The sequence below is a fragment of the Cariama cristata genome, unplaced genomic scaffold, assembly GCF_000690535.1.
Source record: "Cariama cristata isolate BGI_N322 unplaced genomic scaffold, ASM69053v1 scaffold3405, whole genome shotgun sequence".
NCBI classification, from domain to species: domain Eukaryota; kingdom Metazoa; phylum Chordata; class Aves; order Cariamiformes; family Cariamidae; genus Cariama; species Cariama cristata.
In genome coordinates this window covers 81,425-93,623 of record NW_009615627.1, presented here as the reverse complement: position 1 = coordinate 93,623, position 12,199 = coordinate 81,425, and the positions used below count along the sequence as shown (strand labels likewise).

The 12,199-nt window shown below is 38.1% G+C and overlaps 1 protein-coding gene across 1 annotated transcript in view; it reads left to right on the top strand.

Moving 5' to 3' along the window:
• CASK (calcium/calmodulin-dependent serine protein kinase (MAGUK family)) overlaps positions 1 to 12,199 on the top strand; it is a 95,212-nt gene that overhangs the window by 9,100 nt on the left and 73,913 nt on the right. Inside the window, exons 2-5 of the mRNA XM_009699882.1 lie at positions 3,135 to 3,310; positions 5,503 to 5,625; positions 8,065 to 8,148; positions 9,754 to 9,853. Coding sequence (XP_009698184.1) covers positions 3,158 to 3,310; positions 5,503 to 5,625; positions 8,065 to 8,148; positions 9,754 to 9,853 — 460 coding nt within the window. The 5' untranslated portion in view covers positions 3,135 to 3,157. The remainder of the gene's footprint in view (positions 1 to 3,134; positions 3,311 to 5,502; positions 5,626 to 8,064; positions 8,149 to 9,753; positions 9,854 to 12,199) is intronic.

Sequence of the window (12,199 nt, the reverse complement as noted above, 5' to 3'; positions counted from 1 at the left end):
AATGTTTTTTCCCTTTCTTACACACCCATTCCCTGAGGCACCACCATCTTGGCTGCGGGGCTCAGCCGTGCCCTGCCGTGGGTCCATTGGAACCGACCGTGTCCAGCACGGGGCAGCCCCAGCCAGTCCTCACAGAGACCACCCCTGCAGCCCCTCTACTGCCAGCACCTTGACACCAAAACACCTACACCCCATAATGCTATCGTATTACTTACATAGCATGTGTTGCTGCTAAATATGCTATTTTACACCATAGGAGAAAATGTAGGATGGGTGATGGTTTGCAAGGACACATTTTCCCCAGAACAAGATGTTCTGTAGGTTGGCCTTCACTGTGCTGCAAATGCCCAGCAGACTTAAATGCATTGGCAAAAAAAAAAACCCAAAACCCAAACCCAAACCTGTAGGTCTGCTTCTCACAGCACAGAGTCATTTTTTTACCATGTTCACCTCTGCAATTTTTGTACTTGAAACACAAAGAAAGTCTCAAGCTGAGAGGAGTGGCACATAATTATTGGAAATACACATTAAATCAACTTAGATATCATTCGATACGTAGGATTCTTAGTTTATTAGCTACTTGATCCAGACAACTGTATATCTTCCTGAAGTTTAATGTCTCTTTTAAATAGCTTTCTTTGTCCTTGTGATATCTTGTCTGGTAGTGATTTCTGCTGTTTGTCTTTTGAATAATCACTTTTCTCTAGACTTCCTAGATTTTATAACAGCAATTAGAAAGCCTGGTAGGAAGGCAGGATCTTCAGAGTACATATGATTTTCCATTCGTATTGATAAAAATGATTTAAACGAGCTTTATTACCACAAATGTTTTTTTTTCAATGCATAAGAAAGGTTACACTTGCTCCAAAATTGCAAATGAGTACTTCTGCAGCCAAGTGCCAGGAAGGTTACCACCAAGATAAACAAGACTTGGGTAAGCCAGGCTGCTCTGCGGTCTTGCATGATGTCTTGTGTACTAAAGATTTCCGGACTGTGGTATGCATACCGCTAATGTCACATGAGCCGTCTAAGTGGCATACAAGTACGGTTTGAACAGACCGGTGTTGCTGCTTGGGTACGTGCATAGCCTGATACAGAGCTGGAAATGTTGATGCTTCTGCTGTCACAAATGATGGCATCTTAGGGGGAAAAAAAGTTAGGAAACCCTTATAGATAAAGATTTATAGGCACATGGAAAAAATAAAAGGTAAAAACCCCATAGTCTTCAGCAACTTGTGCGTACCAGATATATATACTTTCCGATTTCCTTCCCTCCCCTGTCACCAGGCATCTAAACAAGAGAGACTTTGGGTTATCTAAGGAGATAATTCTTTACCTCATATTTGTCATCTTGAAGATTTGGCTTTGAGATTTATCAGTTACACTGAAAGATATGTCAGAAGCCTATAAATTGTGTATAACCAACAAGAAGAATTAGTAATCATTCCCCATATCCATCTCTGTCTCCCTCTGTCCAGAGTAAATATCCTTCCTCTTCCCCCAGTGATCAGAGGGATGAGCTGGACTTGCAGCATCTTGCTGGTTTGTGCTTTTTTCACCTGGGAAGGAATGACCCCTTTGCTGTCACGTCAACCTAGACTGCATGGGTTTTTTAAGATGCTGACCTAGCTTAGCGGTGAGGTAATGTTCCCTTGTCACAGGCAGATTCCTAACATTTGTTTGGCAGAGGGGTTGCCTCATAAGCTGGGAATGAAAAGATTTAACACAAAGCCAGGTGAAGTTTGACAATGGTGATGTTTCTCCTTCAGAATATTATGGTGAAAAAGCTACCATCTTTCTGTCATTTTTTAATCCTGGTAGATGCAAAAAGGAGTGAGTGGGGACTAGTTAACGGGGCATAACCAGATCGTATTCGTGCATTAGGTGATATAAACGAAGGATGGTCTTTACTGAGTAAACTACTGCCAGATAGTCTCCTAGGTGTTTGGTACCAGCGCTGTGACTTGGCTAACTCACATTCAAATGGTGTGCAGGATAGGCTGGTCTAGCAAGAGTCTCTTTACAAGACAAGACTGAATTAAATACATACATGCGAACACCTCGGATTCTCTAGGCTGCATTGTAAAGTCTGCTAGCCAGCACAAAGGTGCTGCAAGCCTTGAGTGGTGCCTCTGAAGTCCACTGTCGTATCAGTGAGCAAGAATAATTTATGAAGGTGGTACAAGTGGCAACAGTGTGCTGCAGTTGTGGGTTTTTTCTTCTCTTGGTGCTTGGTGGAACCAGAGTAGTCCAAAGACTACCGTGTTTGTTAAATGTCAGTGTTGCCCTGCCCATTCAAAGCTTAATTCTTGCAAATCCTTTGCAGTGGAAACAAACCCCTTTACAATGGGAAACAGTTATAGGGAGAGGTAAAATGTTTGTTGCTTGTATTTGGCTTAATGTGTTACATAGAGATTGAATGAAGTCATTCTAATCAGTTTATCCACTCAAAAGATTAGGTGGTACTAAATATGTTTTGTTTCCATGGATGTACATTCATTACCAATCCAAAATCAGTACTATCCCAGAACCATTACTGTGTGGCACTCATTGAAAGCACTCTATGAAACAAATTAGCCTGATCTTTTTATCTGCAGTAAGGTACTGCCTGCTTAAATAAATGAACAACACGTTTGCTAGCATTTTGCGTTCTCGTACCAGTTTCAGTAGACTGGCTACGGTTTGGGCAGAGCATCAGAGCAGATTGTGCTCTTGCCAATTAGAAGCAGCTTTCTCAAGGAAGCAGTGTAGACTAGAACTCTACAATATCTTTGTACATGCTCTCTGGATAAATAATTCCTCATTCAAAGGTTGTCCAAATTGAGATTTTTACTTTTGTATGGCATGTTTCCCTGAAAAATCTTAGTGCTCTTATGGAAGTTGTTTCATAGTCTGCAGAGTAGGATAGAGTGTTCCTCAGTTTATAAAAGTACAAATCAAGCAAAAGGGACACTCCTGGTTGTCTCACTGAATGTATTCAATAAATACTAAACTTAAGGAAAAAAGAATTGTGTTAAAAGCTTAATCCATGAACAAAGCTTATTAAAAGTGTTTTTGTTTAATGCAGTAATAGTCTTCATTTCGATGTTTGACGCACATCACTTTGACTCTGTTTTGTTTTTATTTCCTTTTAGGACGTGTAGGAACACCTCATTTTATGGCCCCAGAAGTGGTAAAAAGGGAACCTTATGGGAAGCCTGTAGATGTCTGGGGTTGTGGCGTGATCCTTTTTATCCTGCTAAGCGGTTGTTTGCCTTTTTACGGAACCAAGGAAAGATTATTTGAAGGCATTATTAAAGGAAAATACAAGGTAAATGACAATATGCCTGAATCCTTTTCCAGTGAGATGAGCCCTGCTGGTAAAATTTCTGGAACGTGATTTTTATATTTAGCCTGATTTAAATTTGAAGCTTATAGAAATCTATATCACACAGGAGGAGGGATGATTTTCTCTCTCCAGTCTATCTTGTTCCTGCTGGGTTTTGTATCAATGTTAGGAATTAGAATACAGAAATATTTACTCAGATGAAATAATAAATGAGTGCAACAACTAGCCTCTAATTGCACATTGAGCTCGGTAGGTTTACATAAGGTTTAGCTATGAAGTATAACATACTGTGTTACCTTAAGTTTATAGATCATTTAAATTTTTTTATCAACTAAAAGAGCTATCATAAAGGCTGGTCATCATATTGCCTTGATTTAAAACAAAATGCATGTTACAGTAAAAATGTAGTTATGCATTTTTTGGTTTAGTACAGTATGTAATAAAGTGCAACTGATGATTCAAAAGGAGCCAATTGCAACTGAAAGCTAATCAGTGTGCGTGCAAGATAAGTGTGTTTCACAACATAACCATCCTAGAGTCATTATGGGGACAAATTTAAAGCTTTGACTTCACTATTTTTGTGGTTTTGTCTAAGATCGGTTTTGCTCTGCTTTGCAGCCAAGATCATAAATGAGCTTTGTATTAGCGAATTAAGCGTGGGAACTCCTAAAACTCTCCGATAGTTTGTAATATGGTTTAGGAAGTACTTTATTGTATGAACTTAGCAGTAGTCTGCTAAAATGTAAGTGAGAGCGATGGTACTACTCCTGGTCAGGAGCACATTTTTCATTCTTTAAATTTTGTGTTCCTAGAAAAGCAGGATTTCTTCATGGCCCTAGTTTTGGGATGGAATAGACTGGTAGACGTTCCAGTTTCACTTTATCTAAGAGTTCTTTATGGAATTTCTTAAGCAGCTAAAACCTTCTGGAAGCGTACAAGTTAACTTTTCTTTGTTTAAAAAAAGTCATGGCCAGCACATTGTGTCTTCTCAGTTCCTTTTCTGTTCCTGTTTCCACAATAATATGCCTATTCAGTGAAAATACTAAAAGGATTTCAAAACAGTCTTGCTGCAAATTTGCAATTACCTTCATTTCATTACAGTTGAAAAAGAAATGACAAATCACATCTATAAATGTGCATTTCGTAGCCAGATAATGTTCCTGGGTGATCCAATTTAAAGCAATCACTTTCACAATTTAAAGCAAACACTGATTTTAAATAAAAGGACCTCTTTAAATGAACAGATTATAACATTGAAAAGAGTCTCGTTAGAATTCTGAGTTTTCATTTAGTGCCTTGTAAAATTAGCAGTGTACCATCTAAATAAAACTTACTTAAAAACTTCATAAATTAAAGAAGTATTAGAAATAACTTAAAGATAGAATCCTTTATCACAGAAAGAATTTTCTTACTTTAGTATGGTTTTATCAGGTGTCCATCATCTCGACTAGTTGGACACAAACCTGCATATGCACAATAAGAAAATATATTCTAAATCATCCTTCACATTGTTGTCTCCTAAAGATACAGTTGTGCTCTAAGTGTTGCAATTGCTTGTATTGTTGGTCACATGTCAGTATGCTTTCCTACCTGAGTGACTGAAGATGCTTAACTGTTGTAAAGTTCAAAGGAATTTCTTGGGAAGACCCCATGTCCATGGGACAGGACCAGAGTAGTTCACAACAGGCATTAGCTTTCTCCCTTCTTACTTGGCATCACTGGCATGAAATTGTAGGTTGATATAGGTAGACTGTCATGTTATTCCTTATATTGATTTCAGGAGTAGATTTAATTTCTACATTTATCGTGTGCATACTTAACTGTTAGATGAAGCCTAATTATTTTTTCTTTTTCTAGTGAAGAGTCACTTATCTGAACAAAATGTAGAATAGGTAGAAATTTATACTGTGATTATAACATAATACCAAGGATATGTCAGCTTTTATGTGATACAGTGCTCACTGTTTTCAGTTTTTTATGCCATTTCAATGGCAACTAATTTACAATTTTGTAAGTTATTAAAAAAACTTAGAAACTTCCTTTTACATTTATTATAATAAAATTTTTACAAGTACCAACTACTGTTAAATCTCTGCAATAACTTTACAGAAAAAGTAGGTGCTTTTCTATATTCTTATTACTAATTTAATTTCTTTTTTCTTGCTTGTAATCAGATGAATCCTAGGCAATGGAGCCATATTTCTGAAAGTGCCAAAGATCTGGTACGCCGCATGCTTATGCTGGATCCAGCAGAAAGGATAACAGTATATGAAGCACTCAATCATCCCTGGTTAAAGGTAGTAAAAGCAGCTGGTTACATACCGGTTTCCTCTTTGAGGGAGAAAAAGATCTGTTTCTCTGTTTCTTTGAACTTTTCAGGGTAGAGGTGACATTGTACAAAATGTGCAATAATATGCTTTAAATGCTTTGTAAGATTAGAGTCTGAGATTTTGATAATTGCCAGGCTTGAACTCTTACTTAACACCAAGAGCAAACTCACTTAGGCTTCCTCGGCAGCATCATAATATAGGGAGTAGGGCTGCATAGAATAAAGCTTGAAGAAGGTATTCATATGTCTTTCTGTGGCTCTCGAACTCCAAGGGAGTGATTTCTGATCTCTTCTTTGCTCAGTCATATGTAGACCTCTTTCCTGTTACGCATGTAGCCATGCCGTTTATTGCAGTACATTATGCTACTTAACTGTGCTGCTTTCTTACGTTAGATTCCTGAAGTATCCCACCAGCGTGAAGGAAGTCTGCAGTGGTGTGTTGTTCAAAGGCCACTGTAACTAGATAAAATCATATGGCATCTGGTAGTCAAGTTATTTTTCAGTGGCGGCAGAATTTACAACAGTTTGAGCCAGTGGAAGAGTAGTTGCTGGACGCTGAAGGTTAACAGAGGAGCAGGAGAATATACACCTGACTTCTCAGCAGTCCCATTAGTAGGCTGTGCTAAACACTGGAGCTGGAGAACAGTGTGTGTGGCAGATTTAAAAGGTGACAAGTACTGGTTCAGAGCATGGTATTCTCTTTGACACAGACTGGTGAATTAACTTTTTTTCTTTGTTATCCTCTGTTTCTTTTCTATAGTGCAGGCCCACGGTAGAAAGAGTCATAATATCATTAACTTAAACAGGGCACTTATTTGGGAAGGGTGCTATTCTGATGTCGGCTCCTGGGCTGTTCATATGTTCTACATTAGAGAAATATTGATTGAAAAAAAAAAACCAACCTGGGAAAGACAGGCTCATATGTTCTTCTCCCTCCAAGTAAATGGTCTAACTACTAGTGAATGGAGTCGTTCTTGCACTTCTCTGCTCTCTTTCTGGCTCTGATTCTTGTATTCCAAGCTGCAGAAAGATCTGACTTATAAAAGGAGAGCAGGAGCGTGCGCCTCGGGAATAACGGTGATTAAGGCACTCTTCTGAATATTGGGAAACTGCGGTTTCAAACCTTTCTGCTCGAAAGGAGCCAAAGTTCTGTGTCTGCTCATCTGGGGCATACATACTGCATCCAGTATTTCAAAGAGCATAGGAATGGACACCGTGTTTGAGAATCCCAAATGATCGTAGTCCGGTGATTGAGTCTGTGGTAAACACAGGTGGTCTGGTTTTACCTGCTTGTAATTTGACTTTTTCCTCACTTTGTGAGCTTACCCACACTTAGGTGCCAAAGCAAAGGTTTTGTTGAGGGTTGTTTGGGCAGAAAACGTTGCTTTTTTGTTGTTTGAGCAACTAAGCTGATTAGGCTTTTTAAAAAGATAATTCTGCAATGCAAATGTGCAAGTTTGGCCTATATAGCATGGTACTTTTGATGTCTGTGGTCTCCTTCTGATCTTGTGATTATTTGTTGAAAGACAAGCGAGGAGAAAGAAGATTTAGTTTGAGACAACTTTGTTTCCAAGCCTAGACCAGCATTCTGTCAGTCAGTCCTCTTGTTTTTGCCCACGATAAACTGCCTTCCCTGCTGACTCAGAATTTTCTTGTAAACCATTTATAGATTGCAGCCAAACACAGCAGGAGACCGAGACGTCTTCAGTGCCGTAGGGAGACTGAATTACTTCTGCCCGTGATTTCACTCTGATTCAGGAGATGCATGTGATAAACGTTTGCATTAAATTAATAAGTGTATATAGCTCCTGTGATGACTTGGAGTAGGGGGAGAAAGTAGTCAGCTGCTGCAAGTTCTGTCCCTGCTGTCCGCTGGTCATTGGCAAATTTTTCATCTGCATCGACAACGGAGAATTCTTCCTGTCAGGTAGCACCTGTGGTCACTGGCCATCGAGCTGGCGCTTCCTGCGCTGTTGGACACGTAGCCCATCTCCCAAGCTTACCTGAAGTATCAAGCACCCCTTAAAAGAGTGCTTGAACACGTTGCTTCAGTGGGATTTGTGGATCCCAAGAAGCAGAACTATTTTGTGCTTGCCAGTTTCAAAGTTCAGTGCTAGCCAAAGACTAGCAACACAACAGTAAAACAAAAGGCTAGGGTCTTACTACAAAGTGGGAAACAAAATTACAAAAAGAAAATATCCCTGGCCTAAGTTAAGAATTCTTTCAAAATATTTTAATCCCTCTCTGTTTCTTGAAGTTTTCCTTAAGTTGCAACAAATCCTCGTTCTCATTAGGATGCTTATTAGCTGGTACATTTCTTGCCTGGTTTCTTAGTGTCAAGAGAATATTAAGAGCTTGTATATAATCTTTCTTTTGTTTTGTTTTTTTTTTTGTGGGGTTTTTTAAGGAGAGAGATCGCTATGCATACAAGATTCATCTTCCAGAAACGGTAGAACAATTGAGAAAATTCAATGCAAGACGAAAACTAAAGGTAAAATGTAGTGTTAAAACAATATAATTATATAAACTGAATTTTGTGTGATACCTTATTCATTTTAAAAATGCTGAGAGAAATCTATGCTCTGAAGTTGGCAATAAAATGAAAAGTTGGAACAGGCCTTCACAGTTGTTTATTGCAATGATGTCTTGTTAAGGGTGTTCATCCTTTCTTTCTTAGTGCATAGGTTTCAAACTAAATTTCAGCGCAAATTATCTGGTATCAACTGAGGTGTGTATGAGGGTCTTCACCTTTAAATTAATGGAGTAATTCTATGTAATACAAATTATTGGAGAGGAGAAAATAGTACAATGGCTTCTGTTATTATTGTGTTGCGTTTATAATAAAAGGAACATTAATAATGTTTTAATGTCTTTTTTCAAGAAGAGCAAAGATGTATTCTTCAGTTTATCCCCTTTATGTTTAACTATACACAAGATTATTTCTCAGCTGTATTGAAAAAAATGTTAACATTCTAGCCCAAAACAACGTGGTTTCCCTTCAGTCCCTGTCTTGGAAAATTTGACAGAAACATTTTTAAATTCACTGAAAGGTTGAGAAAATTTTAACAGAAACGTGCAACATTGCAATTCATGAGGTTTTTCTATAATTTGTAATAAGACACAGAATCAGATATACACATTGAGTTGCTGCTTTGCAAAAGTCTAATGTAGCTGCAAAAACAACTGATGATTAGGATGCAACAGTTGCCGTAGCTCACAATAAACAGCACTTTCAGGTGGTTTGTATGTCCAGGTAATGCTTTCATTGAAATGTTAGCTAGTACATTTTAGAATATGCCTGTTTTCCTGCTCTAGATGTAGTTTCACATCTTTCCCAGATTTCTTCCTGGGGAGACCACTATATTTAGTATCCTGAGAGCTGTTGTACCTGTGCTATTTGTTTTCTACCATTGTACTCAAAGCACAGTTCTGCAGAATGTTTCCTGAAATTATTTGTTGTTCGTTTTGCCGACTGCCACAACTGTAAGATATTCAAACCTGAGTGGTTAAACTGTAATTTACCTGAAAAAGTAACTATATGTTGGAGCAGATAACCATTTTTCCAGCTTTGTAACTTCCCATGTAACACTCATTACACTGGGAGTCTGAGATTATTGCATTTTCACATAGATGTATTATGGATGTCAAATATCCTAGTGCTGTCAGTGTCAGATTCTGACAATTTCTCAACTAACAACATATTGTGGTTTTTTAAAGAGTGAATTTTTATACTTGCTAAGCCAGCCAGTCTAGGTAAGAGAGAAAGAGAAATAAATTAGTTGTTTTGTTTACATTGTACTATGGAAATTTATGCTTCACACTTATTGTTTTTAAATGCTTTCACATAAAGAATTGTTCTCGTGAATCTCCTCGCAAAGAATATATTTACTGTTTATTAGAGCAGTGTGTGACTAGCTCTTCTGTCAGATATGGTCACTGGTAACAGTGAAGCAGAGCTGAAGACTATAAGATTTATTTACTCTTCACTGAGAAGGGGAACACATGAGACCTCCGGAGATTGAGTGATCCAAGTTGTCTGGAAATATTTCATTATCCTTCTCTGTGTAATTTAGACTTTGTGGGTATTTTTATTCAGGGGGCAGTACTAGCAGCTGTGTCAAGCCACAAGTTCAACTCCTTCTATGGTGACCCCCCTGAAGAGCTGCCAGACTTCTCTGAAGACCCTACCTCCTCAGGTATTTTAGCAGAAAGTATATTTACTGCAGTCAACCTGTCTTAAGTCTATACTGACTAGAGTGCCAAGTATTTATTAATTTCTCATGACTTCATAAAGTTGCATATTAAGTTAATGTTTAAATGTGAAAGCATAAATAATTTTCAATCATAATGGTGTTAGTGCCTGGAGAAAATCAAGAGGAAATCTCTGCACAGTTTTAAGTTTCTACAGAAATTCTGTCTGTGTTGTTGTTCTGTGTACATTTAATTACAAATAGTGCTATAACCTCATATTTCTCTCTATACTACTTGAGTGTAAAAGCTTATTGAAATTTTGTCTTGAATTCTTAGGCAGGAGCAAGGTTCTCATACCTTATTAATAGTTCTTTATAAAAAGAAACTATTGTGTACCAGAGTTTCTTGACCTGGAAAGCTGGGGAGGGACTTTTTACAAGGGCAGGGAGTGATAGGACAAGGGGCATTGGCTTTAAACGGGAAGAGGGAAGATCTCGAATTAGGTATTAGGAAGAAATTCTTCCCAGTGAGGGTGGTGAGGCAGTGGCAGAGGTTGCCCAGAGAAGCTGTGGCTGCCCCGTCCCTGGGAGTGTTCAAGGCCAGGTCGGATGGGGCTGTGAGCAACCTGGTCTGGTGGGAGGTGTCCCTGCCCAGCGCAGGGGGGTTGGAACAAGGTGAGCTTTAAGGTCCTTTCCAGCCCTAACCATTCTGTGATTCTATGACCTCCTGTTTTAGAGAACAGTAAGATTAAGATGTCTCCTCTTTAAAGCACGCTGGACAGTATTTCTGATACTATAACCCAGACCCACAAATCTTCAGAGAGAAACAATACATGTTGGGACCTCCCAACATACTTCAAAGGGGAAGATAATATGTTTGCTTTGCTGTGAGCACATAGCTAGGCCTTGAGCAGGGTGGGGATCTTACTTCAAGTGATCCTTTTGTCCTCAGCCCATACTCAGGAATTTAAATAACCTGGTAGTCTCTATATTAACAGTAGTCTCTATATTAGCCCTGTCGTAGTTATGTGTCTTAATTTTGACATAACATTACTCAAAACATTTACAGTGCAAAAATCTGGCTTGGTCTATCTGATCTAAAATGAGGATTTAGGATCAAGTTAAATGAACTTTCAGGAAAAATCTAAGGCATATGTTAAGTGTTCCTTTTCTGCTCTTTCATATGAGCAAGTAATTTTTATAAATTATTTGAATGTCATTAATATAGGAATTGGGGGCAGGTCTTTTTGTTGAAATTCTTAAATTTGACTTCTTGAAATTCAAGTTTGGAGTACTTAAATTAAAAGATTGCTTCATCCTTAGAGGCGCACACTGCTCACAATTTCCATAGAAGGGAATGGGAATCTCAGATCATTTATTGCAAATGGTTATTCACAGCCTCATGGCTTAACTTCAGGCAGCCAGCTGTTGAGTACTTGACATACTTGCAAGTAAGGATCCATATGTTCTTTTAAAGAAAGAATAAGTTGTTTTTACTTCTCTCAGAATTAGTTGCAGTGCTTTAATTTTTGTTTCCAGCTACTTCCCCCATTTCAGTAAAACAAATAGGCCACCAACATGATTGGCAGTGGCAACTTTCCAAACCTAAAAACTGCAGTTCCTCTTTCCTGTTTCAGTCTCACATCAACAGGGCATGTGTCTTCCTCATAGAGTGATGTAATTGCAGATATCAGTATACAGCAAAGGTACAAGTTCTACTTTTTCTGCTCACAGAATACATGAATCCAGTACACGTGTAAATTCTCCAGAGTATCTGTGCTGGATCCATTGTTGTCTTGTGTTCAGCTCTGAAATAACTGAAACAATAGCTTGGGTTTCTCAGGAAAGCATAGTTGTTCTTTAAAATAACATTGTTGATCTCACTGATGGGAGATCACAGTGATCAGGAAACCATACTAAATGGGTAGTTTTCATTATGTTTCCTGACTGACTACAGTAGCTGATAAATATTTAATATCGCAGGATGAACACTGAGGCTTGCAAGAAGAGATACTGCAACTTTCAGCCTCTGAAATCGCTAGATACGGAAATCTATTTTGTTCTCTCTTCAGAAGTACACTAATAAAGTTTTCAAATATTTCTAGCTTGTAAAGATAGGCTCTTGTGATGATTCTAAACTGAACTAGTTTATAGAAATTAGACATAACACTCTTCAGTTGCAGTAGAAACTTGACTATCTTAAGGTTATTTAAGTTTCCTTCCTAACATCTCATAATGTTATTTCAGATCATAAACTCTAATGAAGAGCGTTTAATATTTTAAAAGTTGCTGCCTATTTAATCCTCCCATAAAATTTCATTAAAATTAAATGATTTGTCAGAAATGGGCAAA